The sequence below is a fragment of the Astyanax mexicanus genome, chromosome 2 (genome assembly GCF_023375975.1).
Source record: "Astyanax mexicanus isolate ESR-SI-001 chromosome 2, AstMex3_surface, whole genome shotgun sequence".
Lineage (NCBI taxonomy): Eukaryota > Metazoa > Chordata > Actinopteri > Characiformes > Acestrorhamphidae > Astyanax > Astyanax mexicanus.
This window is the reverse complement of record NC_064409.1, coordinates 30,921,207-30,940,875: the sequence shown is the minus strand read 5'-3', so window position 1 is coordinate 30,940,875 and position 19,669 is coordinate 30,921,207. Positions and strand designations below refer to the sequence as shown.

General features: G+C 39.9%; 2 protein-coding genes across 10 annotated transcripts in view; one reads left to right on the top strand and one right to left on the bottom strand.

The window, feature by feature from the left end:
* The first annotated feature begins 2,224 nt into the window (after positions 1–2,224).
* On the top strand, positions 2,225–9,939 carry LOC125798956 (uncharacterized). Its single transcript, XM_049474207.1, has 2 exons — positions 2,225–2,563; positions 2,699–9,939. Exon 2 carries the CDS (start codon positions 3,565–3,567, stop codon positions 9,451–9,453), a length of 5,889 nt encoding a protein of 1,962 aa, XP_049330164.1. The 5' UTR covers positions 2,225–2,563; positions 2,699–3,564; the 3' UTR covers positions 9,454–9,939.
* A 2,033-nt stretch (positions 9,940–11,972) lies between these two features.
* Positions 11,973–19,669, bottom strand: part of eps8a (epidermal growth factor receptor pathway substrate 8a) — an 85,668-nt gene continuing 77,971 nt past the window's right edge. For 7 of the 9 annotated variants that reach the window (XM_049474208.1, XM_049474211.1, XM_049474209.1 and 4 more), the window contains one exon: positions 11,973–14,219. In XM_049474208.1, coding sequence (XP_049330165.1) covers positions 14,109–14,219 — 111 coding nt within the window. In that variant the 3' untranslated portion in view covers positions 11,973–14,108. Of the gene's footprint in view, positions 14,220–18,545; positions 18,600–19,669 lie in introns of all 9 variants that reach the window. The other 2 variants (XM_049474215.1, XM_049474210.1) reach the window with 2 other exon arrangements.

Genomic DNA, 19,669 nt, shown 5'->3' with positions numbered 1-19,669 from the left:
TATGTTTTCTTTTCCTGGATGAATCAAATTACTTTTCTGAATTGTTGGAAACAATATATAAAATATTTCCATTCCTGCACTTCTTTCAGAAAATGCAACACTCCTCCCAGAACACTGTTGCAATTTCAAATTCTTTAATATTACATGTTTGTTTATTTATTTATTAACATTGGAACAACACAAAAAAGGAAGAAAAGAAAAAAAAGTAAGCTGCTTTTTAATTCAGCTGCTGTTTCTCCACCTTTCAATAGAATTCAGATCTGGGGTCATTGATGACCACTTCAGAATTCTTTAGAAATACTTCAGAAAACAGAGTTTTATTTTAAATCATTGCTTTGCTGGAATAGCCATAACCTCTGAAACTGGTCTCTACACTGACAAAAAAAAAGTAATCACTGGTAAAAACTGGTCTTTAGATATTCATAATATCATGCACACATTTAAAAAACTGAGGCAGAGGAAGCAAAACCTCTATCCACAGGACATTTTTTCAGGTACATTTCTGTAACTATGTCTCTATGTCTTTCCCTTGATCTCCTAACATAATAATCTCATGTAATTCAGATGGCAACACCATCTGAACCATGACTGGACCGTGTGTCGTGTGTGCAGGCCAGCTTGAATTGGCTAGAAATTTGACTGAGGTTCTTTAGCCACCAAAATTCTGATTCATTCTGCTCTTCCGTACACATCCAACAAGGTTAGCTATAGTGGCTTGTAATAGTAGACTTGAAGTCTTGAGATCATCTAGAATCATCAGACAGTTCTTTAAGCTTTCTTATTCTTATACTCATCTTGGTACACAGACACAAAACTGAGTATTTTTTTCTTAATGATATAAATATTTGTCAAGCACTGCTTACCGTATTTCTGTCTATTTTCTGGGTTTATTTTTTATACATAAGGCGCACTGGATTATATGGCGCATTTTAAAAGACACTATAAGGACCTTCTAATTCAGCAGGTCTTCCCACTGGGTCATGGTTAAGAGGGTGGAGGGTGGGGGGTGGTGTAGCTAACTAAGTTAATTAATTAAATTTTATTTACTCTATGGCTCTGTGTTACAGTGCGTTATCGAATAAAAACGTCACTCATAAAACGCCTCTCAGCCGATCAAATTACAGGGTCGGAACTAACTGTGGTATAACCTCGAGTGTTCTATTGCTTATACAACATTTTTTTTTACTAAATGAATTAAGAAAATAAATCAAAGAACTTTTAAGAAATTAAGAATGAATATACTTTAATATAGACTGTGCCTTCTGCCAAAAAGTAGTTCCACAAAAACTGTAACAGAACTAAAACTTAACTACAAAACGGTGTATGGTTCAGGCAGACTAACACCACGAAAGTTAGCTTGAAATCAAAATTGGGAATAAGCGAAGATGGTAACGGTAGGACCGTGAAATAACGCTAATGCTCTCTGTAACTGTCAGAATGAATCCGTGTATCATTCGTTCATTTGATATTCAATTGAGAATCAAAATCGGAAAATTAAAAAACCAATTCGTTTTTTCGTTTTTCGTTTTTGAATATAATACCAAAAAACGAATAACGGCTTGTATTTTGTATTTTTATTTGGTTATCCAAACAAAAATTGGAAATTTAAAAAACGGACCAGGAGCCGAATTTGATTTTGATTTTGAACTTGACCCATTTGTGTGCCCCGGAAGTTACTGATTTGTTTATTCTTGGTGGGTTTCTGTTGCGCGGGAGTTCACTGCAGTGTTATCTACACAGTCTGTATTGCTGTAGGCTTTGGATGGAGTTGAGGATGGAGAGTTTTATCTTGTTCAGAGGAACTAAACGCGTTGCAGTGAAAGAAGACGATATGACAACAGAAAAAATCGGCAGGATCTTTCAGGTGAAACTCTCCATCCTCAACTCCATCCAAAGCCTACAGCAATACAGACTGTGTAGATAACACTGCAGTGAACTCCCGCGCAACAGAAACCCACCAAGAATAAACAAATCAGTAACTTCCGGGGCACACAAATGGGTCAAGTTCAAAATCAAAATCAAATTCGGCTCCTGGTCCGTTTTTTAAATTTCCAATTTTTGTTTGGATAACCAAATAAAAATACAAAATACAAGCCGTTATTCGTTTTTTGGTATTATATTCAAAAACGAAAAACGAAAAAACGAATTGGTTTTTTAATTTTCCGATTTTGATTCTCAATTGAATATCAAATGAACGAATGATACACGGATTAGAATGCCATGTTAATACGGATATTTTTGTTTATTTATCATTATACATTCATTGTTGTTTTATTTCATATGGTTGTTAAAAAGGGCTAAAAATCTATACGAAAAGGTGTAAAAATGAGGGTAAAATGCGTTAATAAATATACGTCTCTAAAATAATATTTGGTTAAAAAGAGGACTTTTAGTTTAGTGTTGCTTTACTGTGGAGCGTAATGAGTCACGTGATGCGAGTTATTTAGGCGGGTAACTGGCGAATTATGGGTCAGAACTAACTCGGCGGCAGAGAGAGAAGACTAACTTAGCAGCAGAGGGAGAACAACAATTAAAGCTAACACGAGGTCTAAAGGCGCACACGGTAAATGTTTGTCTGTTAAATATTGTTTAGTAATGTGTTTAATATGCCTTTTTTCAATGAATCTTGTGTTTCGAGTTGTACACAGAATTGTTGTGCTAGCTAGCATATACTGAACGGTTGCTTTGTTTTGTGTAGTTTTCACGGTGTCCGATGAAGGACCAGAGAGAGGGAGAGAGAAAAGGAGAAATAAACCTTCAAAAGACATCAGTATGACTCGTGGCCATTATTCCATTAGACCGGTGTAGCTACAGTGAAAACGTACCGCCATCGCGGCCCAGAGTCCAGCGCGTGTGCCCGCGGAGGAGCGAGCAACGCGGCGGAGAGTTCAGCGCGTGTGCCCGCGGAGGAGCGAGCAACGCGGCGGAGAGTTCAGCGCGCGTGCCCGCGGAGGAGCGAGCATCGCGGCGGAGAGACCAGCGCGCGTGCCCGCGGAGGAGCGAGCAACGCGGCGGAGAGTTCAGCGCGTGTGCCCGCGGAGGAGCGAGCATCGCGGCGGAGAGACCAGCGCGCGTGCCCGCGGAGGAGCGAGCAACGCGGCGGAGAGTTCAGCGTGCGTTCCCGCGAAAACGGCGCGGAGCACGCCAATTCAAGAAAAAGACAGTTTCAACAACGAAGGCTAAAGCTAAGCAAAGTTTCAGCGCAGCGCCAGTTTCAGCTAAGTGAAGTGTTCAGGCAGGACATTGCAGCTCTGCACTCGGCGTCAGGTTTGACTGTGCTCCTTTCACAAGACACAAAAAAAAAAAAAAACACTTCTTATGAGAAAAGTAATTCATTTATCAGTAGAGTCTAATTGTCATTCCTGTTTTATGAATGTGTGATTATTGTGCATAATGGTACTTTAAAGTAAGATTTCACAAGCATGTTCAAAGAAGTGCATTAAGGGTTATATTTAAATAAAAAAAAAAGTACTTGACGTTATTTACTGAACAGACAACTATATAACTGTTAAGGTCGTATGGTTATATGTGTACACGAAGCTGTCATTTCTAAAAAAATGTACAATGTCAATTCATGAAGAAACTTTAAAAAAGGGTGAAGTTAGTGAACAGTTAAAATCACAATGTGATGATGTTGAACAGGAAAGATTAGAGTCACTTACAGGTGACAGTCAAGCTAACCTAGAAGTAGAAAAGATAGCAGTGGTAGAGCCTGCCCACACCACCTCAGAGACTGTTGAACCCAGAAAATCTTCACGTGAGAGAAAGTACACCACCAAAATGCTAGAATTGAAAGAACAAGAGGCCTTTCATAGAGAGAGCAAATTCATCAAGCTGTATGAACGCTGGAAAGATCAAGTTAGAGCTTCAAGAAACAAACTTAAGGATGAGTGCTCTGACAGTGGTTTGGCTAGCATGATGGATGATATTGAAGGGCTAGAGACAAAATTGAAAGAGTTGTATGAAAACATACGAACTCAACTAGCACCTTCACCTGAGATTAGAAGAAGGATGGATTCCTGCATAGCAGTGACAGCAGATCTGATAAGGCTCATGAAAATACGGATGAGTGAAGTGGGGCTAGAGGAGTTTGATGCTAAAGCAGAAAACACAATACTTCATAATGTGCTCGATAGAGAGTATGCCCAATCAATATTTGGGACTACAATCTCCAGGTCTACTGATGGTAGTAGCCACTCTCAGTCATCAGAACAGCAAAGCATTGCAGCGAAACGAGCAGAGTGTGCCGCACAGTTTGCTGCAAAAAGGGCTGAAATAAAAATGGAGGAGGCCATAGCTTCACAAAGGCAAGAACTAAAGAGATTAGAAAATCATAGAGATCTTCAAGTTCTAGCTGCCAAGCTCCAAGCATACAGTGAAGATGACTCAGATCAGGACTGTGAAGAAAACAGAACAGTGCAAAACAAGGTGGCTAATTGTCCTCAAGTACCTTTGTCCTCAAAAGAAATTAAAAAGGAGCAAACATGGCAGGATGATAGCACTGAACAAACAGCTCATCTCAACAATGAAGCGTCATTAGCACAAGTCCTACATGACACACTAGTCCTTACCAGACTTCCTGCACCTGAGCCTGCTGTCTTCTATGGAGACCCACTCAAGTTCTTAGAGTGGAGCACAAGTTTCAAGACATTGATAGAACGGAGATGCACAAGTCCAGCTGACAGGTTGTTCTACCTACAGAAGTACATTGGTGGTGAGGCAAGGTCCGTGTTAGAAGGCAGCTTCTACAGAAAGGATGATGAAGCCTACAACCAAGCATGGGAGGCTCTGAATACTCGCTATGGCCACTCATTTGTAATTCAACGTGCATTTAGAGAAAAATTAAACAACTGGCCAAAGATCGGCCCTAGAGAGTCAGTTAAACTGAGACAGTTTAGCGATTTCCTAACTGCCTGTAGCAATGCAATGCCTCATATCAAAGGGCTTCAGGTCTTAAATGACTCCGAAGAAAATCAAAGGATGCTTCACAAAATCCCTGACTGGGTGACCTCTCGCTGGAATCGTCACGTCACAAAGTGCTTGCGTCAAACAGAGGAATACCCCAGTTTCAAAGAGTTTGCTGAATTTATGGCACAAGAAGCTGAGATTGCATGCAATCCTGTGACATCCTTTCATGCATTGAAGCATATTGACGAAAGGCCTGGTAGAGACACAAGGCGCCCAAAGGCTAATGCATTTATGACAAATGTGAAGGCACCTGAAAATGCAAATACAGCTATGAAAGCATGTGTATGCTGTGGAGAAAGCCATTCTATCCACAAATGCCAGATGTTTGCTAACAAGTCCATGAAAGACAAGAGAAGCTTTATCTTTGACAATAGCCTGTGCTTTGGCTGTCTTAGGAAGGGACACAATTCAAAGGAATGCAAGAATAAAGCTACTTGTGGCATATGCAAGAAACATCATCCAACTCCACTTCACGAAGACCGCTCCTTTGTCTCTGCGAACACATCTTCTGTTAGACAAGTACCAGAGAATACATCTTCACTTTCTTGTTGTCTTGACAGATGTAATGGTGGGAGCACCTCCATGATAGTTCCTGTGTGGATTTCCACAACCACCTCTCCTGAATCAGAGACCTTAGCTTACGCTTTACTAGATACCCAGAGTAGCAACACCTTTGTAGACAAGGAGGTATGTGAGAAGATGGGGGCAGATTTAGAGCCAGTTAAATTAAAGCTTACCACTATGATGGGAAAGGACTCCATCATTCAGAGTGAAAGAGTAAGTGGGCTTAGAGTTAGAGGGTTTTCCTCACCATGCTTTATTAACTTGCCACCTGCCTACACCAGAGACTTCATTCCACTTGAACGTTCTCACATTCCTACTCCTAAAACTGCCAAGGGATGGAGACATTTAAAAGGAGTAGCCCAAGAAATGCCAGAACTGATGAATTGTGAGGTCGGACTCCTCATTGGCTATGACTGTTCCAGAGCATTGGCTCCACGTCAAGTTATCACTGGAGGTGATGATGAGCCATACGCCATCAAGACTGACCTGGGTTGGAGCATTGTCGGTAGTTCACCACAGGCTGCTAAGTCGACAGAAGTGACAGGTTTATGCCATCGTGTAACAGTTAAAGAGATTCCCCCATTGACACCAGCCACTGTTATCAGAGCACTCGAATCAGACTTCAAAGACACCAGCCCTGGTGAAAAGAGTGTATCACAAGATGATATACAGTTCATGCAATTACTGAATAAGACAGTACATCAGAATGCAGACGGTCACCTGGAAATGCTCCTTCCCTTTAAGACACATCCACAACTGCCAGACAACAAGCATTTGGCCCTGGTTCGACTGAAGCGCCTGAAAGGGAAATTTGAGAAAAATTCCAAATTCAGAGATGACTACCTCAAGTTTATGGAAGGTGTCTTCAAGGAGGGTGAAGCAGAGAGAGCTGTATGCCAACCCAAAGCTGGAAATGTGTGGTATATTCCACACCAGGGGGTCTATCACCCTAGAAAGCCAGATAAAATTAGGGTAGTGTTCGACTGCTCTGCCAAGTATGGTGGCACCGCTTTGAATGATCACTTGCTGGCTGGACCTGATCTTACAAATGGGCTCACAGGAGTGCTCTGCAGATTCCGAAAACATCCAATAGCAGTCATTTGTGATGTGGAAAAGATGTTTCACAGGTTTCACGTAAACCCTGAAGACAGAGATTACTTACGGTTTCTGTGGTGGGAGAAAGGTGACACAGAATCAGTGCCAAAAGAATACCGCATGAATGTCCATCTTTTTGGAGCAGCATCCTCCCCTGGCTGCGCAAATTATGGATTGAAGTATCTTGCAAGCCAAAATGAAAAAGAGTATCCTGATGCCGCCAACTTTATCAAAAAGAATTTCTATGTTGATGACGGGCTTTTTAGCGTAAAATCTGTTGACACAGCCATCAAACTAGTGAGAGATGCACAAAATGTCTGTGCAAGAGGAAAATTACACCTCCACAAATTCATCTCCAACAACAGAGAAGTTTTGGAGTCAATTCCTGAGAGCGAACGAGCTAGCGGAATCCAAGATGTAGACTTGACTTATGAAGAACTCCCAGTTCAAAGTGTGTTGGGAATAAAGTGGAGCGCTAACAGTGATACCTTTTTCTTTAAGGTCACTCTGGATGAAAAACCAGCAACACGGCGTGCAGTCCTCTCAACTGTAGCTTCTGTGTTCGACCCGCTGGGCTTCTTTGCTCCCTTCCTCCTGCTGGGAAAGAAAGTTCTACAGGAAATGTGTCAAAGAGGCATTGGGTGGGACGAACCTCTGCCCACAGAGTTAAAGCCACGATGGGAGAGCTGGCTTAGTGACCTAGAGAATCTCCAGAAGCTCCAGATACCAAGGTGCTTCATCCCAGAAGAAATGGGAAAAGTCCAAAGAACAGAACTACATCACTTTTCGGATGCTAGCACCCATGGGTATGGACAGTGTTCATACATTCGTGTGGTGGGCGAAGACAAAGTACACTGCTCACTAGTGATGGGTAAAGCTAGAGTTGCTCCCACAAAAGTGGTAACCATACCAAGGCTAGAGTTAACTGCTGCCGTGGTCTCCGCAGCAGTAAGCAGCATGTTAAAAGAGGAGCTAGAGCTTAAAATTGATCAGGAGTATTTTTGGACTGACTCACAGGTAGTGTTGGGCTACATTAACAATGAAGCTCGAAGATTTCACATTTTCGTAGCCAATCGAGTTCAAAGAATCAGAGAAATGACTGACCCAGCTCAGTGGCACTATATCAACACTGATCAAAATCCAGCAGATCACTCTAGCAGAGGCCTCAAGGTGGCAGAATTGATAAGTTCAGACTGGCTGACTGGACCCAAGTTCTTGTGGGAAAGAGAGATTGTCGCACCAAAGTTAGTTCCACAGCTTCTGTTGGGGGATCCTGAAGTCAAAGTGACACAAGCGTTACAAACAAATGTAACAGAAGAGAAAAACTTCACAAACAGACTCAAACAATTCTCAAAATGGCATACAGCACTGAATGTCATTGCACGTATCCAACATCTAGCAAAGGGAGCTAAGGCAGCAGAGCCTCTTAATGTTGAAGATCGAAGAAAGGCTAGTCTTGCACTTGTAGAATTGGCACAAAAGGATGCCTTTGAAGATGAAATGCAAATACTGAGTCATGACAAACTGCCCAAAAGTCATCAGTTGTATCAGCTTAACCCAATAATTCTAGATGGTGTTCTCAGGGTGGGAGGGCGCTTAAAGAATGCTTCTTTACCTCTTGACCTAAAGCATCCAGTAATCCTACCCAAAGATGGTGAGGTCACACGCCTGATTGTAGATTACTGCCATGAAAAAACTCAGCACCAAGGCAGAGGACAAACTCTTAATGAACTGAGAGCAAATGGCTACTGGGTCTTAAGTGGCAGCAAGGTTGTGGCAAATCACATTAAGCAATGTGTGACATGCAGGAGAGCTCGCAGGCCAACAGAAACACAAAAGATGGCAGATCTACCTGCAGATCGCGTCAATCCTTCGCCACCATTCTCCTTCTGTGGGATGGATTGTTTCGGACCCTTTTATTCTAAACAGGGTCGTAAAGAGAGTAAGAGATATGGCCTTGTATTCACCTGTCTATCCTCAAGGGCAGTGCACATTGAAATGTTAGAAGATCTAACAACTGATGCCTTCATAAATGCACTGCGCTGTTTTATAGCTATCCGTGGAGCTGTGAGACAAATCAGATCGGATCAAGGGACCAATTTTGTTGGGGCAAAAAATGAGTTGGCAAAGGCTTTGAAGGAACTGGACCAAGACAGACTGACTGGCTTTCTTGCTGAAAAGCAATGTGACTTCATTATGAACGTACCTGATGCTAGTCACATGGGAGGTGTTTGGGAGAGGCAGATCAGAACTATTAGGAGCGTCCTAAATTGTGTCCTCTCACAGAGCACTGGAAGAATAGATGATGCTTCTTTAAGGACATTCTTCTACGAAGCCATGTCAATTATAAACAGCCGTCCACTTGCTACCAACAACATCAATGATCCCAAAAGCCTGGAACCACTCACACCTAATCATTTACTCACCATGAAAAGCTCTGTTCCCCTGCCTCCACCAGGAAAATTTGTAGCAGAGGATCTGTATGCCAGAAAGAGATGGCGTAGAGTGCAGTATCTGACTGAGCAATTTTGGAGTAGATGGAGGAAGGAATATTTGGGAAACATCACCCTCAGACAACGCTGGCATTCTCCAAGACGAAACGTAAAGATTGGGGATATTGTCATTGTCAAAGAAGAAGAGGTTCCCCGCAATGAGTGGAGACTTGGAAGAGTATTTGATGTTTGTAAAGACCAAGATGAACTGGTGCGAAAGGCCACAATACAACTAGGCTCTAGAAAGCTAGGAAAAGCAGGCCAGAATGTAATGAATACATCTATTCTTGAAAGGCCAATTCATAAGTTAGTTGTACTTGTAGAGAACAACTAAAGTTGTTCCTAAACTTTAAAAACACTTTTGTACAGAGTTTACAGTGTAAGGTTTTATATACTCAGTTCTGGAAATTACTAGATTTATTCATTTTGGAATGGATATCATAAATCGTAGTAATTTGGTGGGAGTGTAACTGTCAGAATGCCATGTTAATACGGATATTTTTGTTTATTTATCATTATACATTCATTGTTGTTTTATTTCATATGGTTGTTAAAAAGGGCTAAAAATCTATACGAAAAGGTGTAAAAATGAGGGTAAAATGCGTTAATAAATATACGTCTCTAAAATAATATTTGGTTAAAAAGAGGACTTTTAGTTTAGTGTTGCTTTACTGTGGAGCGTAATGAGTCACGTGATGCGAGTTATTTAGGCGGGTAACTGGCGAATTATGGGTCAGAACTAACTCGGCGGCAGAGAGAGAAGACTAACTTAGCAGCAGAGGGAGAACAACAATTAAAGCTAACACGAGGTCTAAAGGCGCACACGCTAAATGTTTGTCTGTTAAATATTGTTTAGTAATGTGTTTAATATGCCTTTTTTCAATGAATCTTGTGTTTCGAGTTGTACACAGAATTGTTGTGCTAGCTAGCATATACTGAACGGTTGCTTTGTTTTGTGTAGTTTTCACGGTGTCCGATGAAGGACCAGAGAGAGGGAGAGAGAAAAGGAGAAATAAACCTTCAAAAGACATCAGTATGACTCGTGGCCATTATTCCATTAGACCGGTGTAGCTACACTCTCCTCTCCTGCTCTGCGGAGTCTTCTTCATGTGAAAGCTGCGCATTTTTTGAGCATTTCTGTTTGTTTTGCTGGGTGGTGTTGGTTTTAGCTAGCTGTCTGGACTGTGGTTAGGTTAGCGTAGCTTGCTTTAGCTCAGCATTAACTTAGTGTAGCTTAGCCTAGCCTGGCTGGTTAGCGTTCTGGCTGTCAGACGACAGTAACCGAACGATTTTCTTTCCATTTTGTCCACAAAAGACGATCCAGCGCCGCGGGCTGCGGGCGAGCGTGCCGCGGCTGAGCGCTAGCCTGTGCTAAGCTAACGCTACTGCGGGTGTCCTGAGTATATACGCCGTTACTCGGCAACGCGTCGGCGGAGTGATACAAGTTTAGTGTGAGAAGGCCGTGATGTTATCAAAAATATCAGCACGACTAGAACACTTCTCAACCAATCAGATTGTGAGGTGTTGTATTATTAAGCAATAGAACACCAGAGGGAGTGTGTTATCACAAATAACATCACGGCTGTGATCCGGTCGTAGATCATCACAGCCGTGATGTTATTCGTGATAACACACGACCTCGAGTGTTCTATTGCTTTTATACAACAGTTTATTTTTACAAAATGAATAAAGAAAATAAATCAAAGAACTTTAAGAAATTCAGTTTGAACATGCTTTAATAGGGACAGTACCTTCCGCCAAAAAGTAGTTCGACCACAACTGTATCAGAACTGAAACTTAACTACAAAACGGTGTATGGTTTATACAGACTAACAGCACGAAAGTTAGTTTGAAAGCAAAATTGGGAATAAGCGAAGATGGTAACGTTAGGACCGTGCAATGACGCTGATACTCTCTCCTGCTCCGTGGAGTCGTCTTCAGGTGAAAGCTGCGCATTTTTGAGCATTTCTTTTGCTGGGTGGTGTTGGTTTTGGCTAGCTGGTTTTGGCCAGCTAGCTGGCTAGCTGGCCCAGTGATCCGAAAATACTCATTATTATACACATTATTAGCGTTATTTTAATTAGCGTTTATTATAGAGTTATTATTAAAATAAAAAATAAGTTTAAATATTTCCCAGTTAATATAGGGTATTTTAAGCTGAATGTAAGGTGGACTCTTGTAATTCCACAGGTCTCGCCGCTGGGGGGCGCCAAAGTTAACAAAACTTTTATTGACCGTTTATTTGGGTGAGTAAAGCGCTTCTGTTTATTTACAGTAAGCTTAGATTTCCACAATATGTACTGAAATGGCCGATAATGCAGAGCTTATGCAGAGTGCAGCTACAAGCAGAGCAGCTATGGAACTATTTTAACTCTGAGTTTTTTATAACCAAACATATCATATTTTCTCCTCCTCTCAAACTCAAATCTCAAAATCTGTTAACTATAATGTAGGAGGCGTGTGCTAGTCTGCATCCTCCCACGCTTAGAGGTATTACTAGTGAATGGTACTTGCTTTGGGTAATTGGCTTTCCAAATTTCAGAAGATAATAGGGTAAAAGTAGACATTTAATAATTAATTAATCATTAAAAAAATAAAATAAAATCAATGTGGAGCAATAAGTGTCCTCTGCTGCCCTCTGGTCACAATTTAATCTATTATCTATTCCTACAGTCTGATATCCTTAAAAACACACCCCACACTTACTGTCCTTGCTCTTTCTATTTGGAGGAGCCCATATAATAATGATAAGAGCACTGTTCTACTTCTAATTTACTCTAAATGTTTTAAGAAACAACACAAGATCACAAAACCTTCATAATGTGTGATAATAAAAGTACATAAAGCAAGACACAATGTTATATGTATCCATTTATTCTGTATCTTTATCAGCACAACGCTTCTTGTTGAAGTTGTTCCCATTTCCTGTTCAGTTAACAGAGAATGGCCGTCCTTTAACCAAAGCACAGAGTGAAGAGCACTGCTTTCACACAGTAGAACAGAACAGAGCTAAACTAAACAGATCTGAACAGAGAGATGAGTGGGAAAAGAGAGTAAATGATTTGTAAGATTAACAAAATGAGCCTTTAATAAGGCTTTAAGCATTTTAACCCTCCTGTTATATTACAGGTTAAATTAACCCATTCAAAGTGAAAAAAAAAATACCGATAATATATATTTAATCATATTTGGAGCTTGAATCCTTTTTTGCTAGACTTAGTTAGTGTAATAAACATATAAACGAAAAATGACCAATTTAATGTGATTACAAATTCTCCTAAATTCTCCTTGGGTCAGTAAATATGTACAATTTAGACCAAAACATAGGGCAAGTATTTTTTGTTTGTTCTTAACTGTGAGTTATCTTTGTGCAAGTGAACCATGATCTGTAAAAGAGTAACATTTCTGATCACATTAAAATATTGATCATATTTTTTTTGTTTTTTACAAACTAAGCGAAAGATAAATGTTAGAGACAAATATTACTTTTAATTATTTTTAACCCTTTCGATTGTTACACATGGTTGTAAAACACGTCAGATTTATTGTACTTACTTACAGTTAAAATAACAGGAGGGTTAAATGTAACAGGATGATGTGTGTGGATGAGGAGATGACAAATTAGCTTCATTTATGATCATGGCACTTGAGATACATGAGACACAAACTGAAAATATGGGGGGAAATCATACATGTAGGTACCATATAATGAATAGTTTAGGTCGGTTTGGGTCATTCTGACCCTGATTATTAAAAGTCCAGTCTTCAGAGTGAGTGTTACTATTAGTAATGCCACCTTTCTGACTGTGAAAGTAAACAACTGCAATCTAAAAAATGTGTTTAATCTGATTTTTAATCATTTGTTCAACTGCAAAATGATTCTGATAAAATGATGCCAGAGAGTATCAAAAATGATATTAAAAACTGGGGAGTAACTAAATCATGCAGCTCTTGGAAGAACTGAACTAGTCTGGGTAGGCTTTACAGGCAAGCAGTATGAAAAAAATCCCTGAAATCATAAAATACGGCTGAAGGCGTTTTCAAACAGGTACTGTTACGTGGCCACATCTGCTGCACAATGACTGCCAGTCATTATAAACTTACTCTTTTGGCATTATGCTTAAATTGAAATTATCATATATATATATATAAATATTCATTCTTTGCCAGCAAACAAAAATGTACACAATGATAGCCACCTACTCTCTCCTCTTTTCCATTCATATAACATTCATAACCAATAAATGGCCCAGAGCTCTGATCCAGCACGACTACATTCTGAGCTGATAACCCATTTTACAATCTGAGGCTTCACATTCACAGTGGACACTTGTATCTAAATCATTCCACCAAAAAAAAAAGTTCATATTAAAGTCCAGCAAATCAGCTTCATTTCAGTGTCCTCGAATCTTCGTCCTTCATTCATCACTGGAAACATTTCCTTTTTTTTATAAAACTACTCCAAAAAGACACTGTTTAAATGTGCCCTTCTCCACTTATATCACATTCTCCACCACTGACTTGTTTGCAAGCACACATTACGATTCTTTCTGAGACGCTCTGATCCGAAATGTTTCAGTCTGCTTCCTCCCAAACAAATTACAGCAGGACTACACAATGAACATTCAGCTCATTCACTTTTTAATAGAATATTAATGATTGAAAACATTGATTTAATGCTTAACTTAATGGCGCTACAACTATGTGTTTTTCGGATGTCTCTTTTTTTAAACTAGTGAAATCTTGGCTGCATTATTTTGGTCTAATGATGCGAGTAGTGTACAAAAACCTACATCTACAGTACTCCTTCATTTCACGGTGGGGTGTAAAGCGCTTTAGTCTACGTCCGAGGTGGTTCCGTTGTCCGGTGGGTCCAGGAGCTCCTGTCTGCGGCGCATGATGGCTGCGAACTGGGCACGCTCAGATGCGTCCTAGAAAAAGGACAACGTGAGAAGGATGAAAGAGGGCGAGGGGGAGGAGGAGGAGGTGTCAGTGGTTGCTGCCCTCATCAAAAGACTCCACCCCCGAGTCGCTGGCCACCGCTGCTATTTTCTCCTGCCTCCTCCTCATGATCTCCTGCAGCTCGGAGCCAGAGCTCCTCTACAGGGATGGAGAAAGAGAGTATCAGCATGGGTTAAATTAACAGAATTATTCAGCAACAAATCTAAATGCAGATTCCCTTGAAGTGAAATTGACCAGCAAAAAAAAGATGATTTTTTTTTTATTGTATTAGATTTGTAGCTATTAATTTTAATTTTATACACGGCCAGAAACCATGTTCAATATGGTTTTGTTCATGACAGAAATCCAGAAGCTGTTGGCAGTTGATGTTATGCTGCCTTCAAGTCCTCCTCGGAAATTTCTACTTATGAGTTTGAAGGTCGTAATTACGACTTGACATGCGTTCGGGTGTTTTTTGGTCATTAGGAAAATCTTTTTGTTTATACTTTTGGTCTATTATCATAAAAATCAGGAGGTTCATTTTGCCCTACTTTAAGAGAATAATGTGAACAAGACACGTATTAGAAGAGTGATGTTTTTATTCCATATGAACTGTGACATATACTAGACTTTAACCTTGTAATTTTTTTTTAGTTGTTTTAAACCTGTAGAGCTTAAAACTACGGCTAATAAACTTAACATTTTTACTGTTTACTGTAGGAGCATGATCCATACTATCAGCCATCATGACTTCTTGTTACTGACACGCCTCCAACTGGAAACTCAGGGCTTATCTAAAAATCTGAGTTTCCCAGCTGGTAAATACGAGTTTGTGGTGGCGTTCATGTTCTCTCATCTCGTAAATACAATATTTCCGACATGACTTGAGGGCAGCATTAATAAGGTCAAAGTACTTCAGAGGTTGTGACTGGTATAAATATATACACACTAGTAATAGTAATATCAGTGTGAATTATACGAATCCCAACATTTACTGGAAACATAAGTCAAGTACAAAACTGAAGAAGCAAACTCTGGACACACAAAAAAACTCTGGTCTTAGCTAATCAATTGCACTTGGCCTGAGGGGTCTTGTTTTAAATTGTTGTAGAAGCTGTAAACCTAAAGGAAACCTAGAAATACAGAACGACCACCAATGACTGGAGAAAAGCATGGACAGCACAACAACTTTTAAAAGGCAATCCAACAAAGGTGTAGCACCTCTGGTGGCTGGTTGCAGTATGATATGTTGCTCTATGATGACAAATGATATCTCCAGAGTAAAAATTTTAAAACATCCTTCTTTTTTTATCAAAAGAAGGTGGAGGTACAGTTTGATTTGCAGTCTTGGCTAGAACAGAAGGTCTGCATTACAGTCTAAGCAGCTGAGTTGAGCTGTAAGGCAGGTAGCCAGTTGATCATGTGGTGTTGTGCTGTTGGTCGCATTACCACACACTCTGGTAATGCTCATGCTTTTATATACAGTAATTGGTTACCATTAGCAAGTCAAAATGTGTGCATGACATGAGGACAGAAGCACTGTAGAATATAACAACACACACCTGAACACGACTAAACATCAGGTAAAAGCAGGGCTATATCCTTTAAACTGGAATAGAAAAGCATTGTAAACTACAGTAACAATTCTAACATTAACCTGGGTTCTAAACACCCAATCACACATGTTACATGTGCATATTTATTTACAGCCATGTGTCTGGATCAGAGGGACTGGTGTCTACTCCAAAGGAGCAGGTGAAGAGACAGTGGGCAAAAGCTACTGAAGAGGATAATATGTCTGGAGGTCGTTTTGGGGGTGAGGTTTACTATCTTACACTGTTCTACTCGTTCTCTGTTGGGAAGATTTTCTGTGATGAAGGACATTAGAAACCGCAGCTTTAAAAACCACAACCGTTGTTCATCACTGTACTGAAAAAATGATCTGTTCAAAGTAGGGTTTGGGCGGTATTTCGGTAATACGTATGCTGTAGTATTACAACATTTGAACTGTACTTTAAAATGAGGAAAGCATTTCAAATTCTGCTCTGTGTCTTGCTAAAACAGGCCAAACAGCTCATTCATTCATGTGCATTTAAGATGGACACAGTTTGTGGGTACTCACTAAATTTGAGATGGAGTGAAAAAAAAACCAGGCCACGCTCTAGTTGTACGTTTAGGCAAAGGAGTCCACAGATCATTAACTCGACTGTGTGCACAGGTTTGGAGCTTCATCTGCTAAACATGTGATTTTAACCTCATTTAGCTGGAACACGGTCTGTGCTGTTAGTGGTCAGCTTTTATCCTTTTAGCTAACCGTCTGTGCTGTTAACAGTTTGCTAACATTACCGGTCTGTGCTGTTAACAGTTAGCTAACGTTACCAGTCTGTGCTGTTAACAGTTAGCTAATGTTATTGGTATGGGTTGTAAACAGTTAGCTTGTTAGCCTTTTAGCTAAATGTTATTGGTCTTTGCTGTTAGCGGTTAGCTTTATTAGTCTATTAGCTAATGTTATTGGCCTTTCCTGTTAGCAGACAGCTGGTTAGCCTATTAGCTAATGTTACTGGCCTTTGCTGTTAGCAGTTAGCTTGTTAGCCTATTAGCTAATGCTATCAGCCTTTGCTTTTAGCTTGTTAGCCTATTAGCTAATATTATTGGCCTTTGCTGTTAGCGATTAGCTTGTTTGCCTATTAGCTAATGTTACTGACCTTTGCAATTAGTGATTAGATTCTTAGCCTATTAGCTATTGTTATCGGTCTGTGCTGTTAACAGTTTGCTAACATTACCGGTCTGTGCTGTTAACAGTTAGCTAACGTTACCAGTCTGTGCTGTTAACAGGTAGCTAATGTTATTGGTATGGGTTGTAAACAGTTAGCTTGTTAGCCTTTAAGCTAAATGTTATTGGTCTGTGCAGTTACTGGTTAGCTTGTTAGTCTATTAGCTAACGTTACTGGTCTTTGCTGTTAATGGTTAGCTTATGTTATTGGTCTGTGCTGTTAGCGGTTAGCTTTATTAGTCTATTAGCTAATGTTATTGGCCTTTCCTGTTAGCAGACAGCTGGTTAGCCTATTAGCTAATGTTACTGGCCTTTGCTGTTAGCAGTTAGCTTGTTAGCCTATTAGCTAATGCTCTCAGCCTTTGCTTTTAGCTTGTTAGCCTATTAGCTAATATTATTGGCGTTTGCTGTTAGCAATTAGCTTGTTAGTCTATTAGCTAATGTTACTGGTCTTTGCTGTTAATGGTTAGCTTATGTTATTGGTCTGTGCTGTTAGCGGTTTGCTTTATTAGCCTATTAGCTATTGTTATCGGTCTGTGCTGTTAACAGTTTGCTAACATTACCGGTCTGTGCTGTTAACAGTTAGCTAACGTTACCAGTCTGTGCTGTTAACAGTTAGCTAATGTTATTGGTATGGGTTGTAAACAGTTAGCTTGTTAGACTTTTAGCTAAATGTTATTGGTCTGTGCAGTTACTGGTTAGCTTGTTAGTCTATTAGCTAACGTTACTGGTCTTTGCTGTTAATGGTTAGCTTATGTTATTGGTCTGTGCTGTTAGCGGTTTGCTTTATTAGTCTATTAGCTAATGTTATTGGCCTTTCCTGTTAGCAGTTAGCTTGTCAGCCTATTAGCTAATGCTATCGGCCTTTGCTGTTAGCTTGTTAGCCTATTAGCTAATATTATTAGCCTTTGCTGTTAGCGATTAGCTTGTCAGCCTATTAGCTAATGTTACTGGCCTTTGCGATTAGTGATTAGATTCTTAGCCTATTAGCTATTGTTATCGGTCTGTGCTGTTAACAGTTAGTTAATGTTATTGACCTGTGATGTTAACGGTTAGCTTGTTAGCCTATAAGCAAATGTTACTGGCCTGTTCTTTATCGGTTAGCTTATTAGCCTATTAGCTAATGTTATTGGTCTTTGCTGTTAGCGGTTAGCTTCTTAGCCTATTAGCTAATGTTATCGGTCTGTGTTTTTACGGTTAGCTTGATATCCTATTGGCTTATGTTCCTAGCCTGTGCTGTTAGTGGTAAGCTTATTAGCTAATGTTATGGGCCTGTGCTGTAAGTGGTTAACTTGTTATCCAGTTTGCCTGTTAGCTAACGTTGTCAGTCTCTGCTGTTAGCGATTAGCTTTTTACCATCAGTACCGTTAGTCAGCTAAAAACAACTGTCCTGAGCTCTGTGTAACTCTGTATATTAGAGGCTAGCTTAGCAGGTGAGCTTTAAAACCCAATACCACAGGACTCACTAATTGAAGTTGTCTGATTATCTATGCTAAACATGTTTTAATCGTCAGACTAATGACGGGAGCATGCAGTGTACATTTTATACCACCCAACCCTAGTTTAAAAAACAGAATTATGAATTTTGTACTGCAGCTGGTACAATGACCCATAGACAATTCTCTATAACCATAACAACTATAAGCACACATGCTGTTACACTAAATCTAGCCAACAGAGAACAGATACCCATCTATGGTGAACTAAAATACCTTAACATGCTTGAGAGCTTAATCAGTGGATCATAGGAGGGTTCAGAAGAAGACCTGCAGATAAGAAGAACACGAAAGAAACCAGAGGCAACCTTTCCAGAGTTGGCAGACTTCAACTTAAAATACTTACAGAATAAAGTAAAACCTTAGGCAGTCTTGGTGTTTTAACATGACTGTCCTTATTTAGCCCTTATTTAATACTTTTAATGCTCTAACTGAAAAAAAATAACTTTCATGTTTCATCTTTCAACTTCAATTTATTCGTTGATATCCATCCATTCCTGCATTTCAGGCCTGCAACACATGATGGCACTGTATCAACATCGGTCATTTAGCAAGAGCAAGGCACTTCAATACAGATTTACATTTACAAATGCAACTTAAAACTTAATTGTGTAAAACAAAAGCCTTATGTTAAAGGTCTCATTCTGCCAAAATCAATTTTATCTTGTTCTTTGTATAATACTATAGGTCTCTCTGAGTTGTATATGTATGCTGCATATGAAACGTTTCTCAGCCTCCCTTGTCTGCAGTACCGAGTAAAAAAAAAAGCCTCAAAAATATGAGCTGGTCAGAGAGACGTTAGGGTGTCGAGGTGGACCAGATGAAAAAGAGTTTCCCTGGCCTTGCTCACTTTGGCTCGGGACCGCCCACAGGCTGCAGCACCGACAGCGCCTCAGATAGGAGCTAACAGAGCTAACAGAGGAGCATGGCTAGACAGGTTCGTTCCTGTGTTAATTGTTTACATTTGTTGACTTCTCCAACTATGGTGCCTACACTAGTTGTTTTGCTTCAAGGTTGATATTAAACCCTGGATCTGTACCGTCACAACGATCGACCACCATCTCACATTCAACAACTCTATTACATTTAATGGGAATTAGCTTTGGGAGCACTTTTTTTAAATAAACTCTTTATAAAAACGGCTCACATGGCCACAATTAATATAAATTTGTTTAAAATTAATTTAAAAATGATTGAATGAGACATTTAACCATGTCCAGGTGGGATAAAACTTGTATTGTCTTGGTGTGAGTGCATTCCAGATTGATCCCAATTAAATAATGTGTAAATAGTTTAATAACAACCTAGAAGACAAAATGTTGTACTTAAGATCTGTTTGC

Excerpts from the sequence above, each read along its gene's own strand:
- LOC125798956 (XM_049474207.1), top strand. The coding sequence starts at position 3,565 with ATGTCAATTCATGAAGAAACTTTAAAAAAGGGTGAAGTTAGTGAACAG.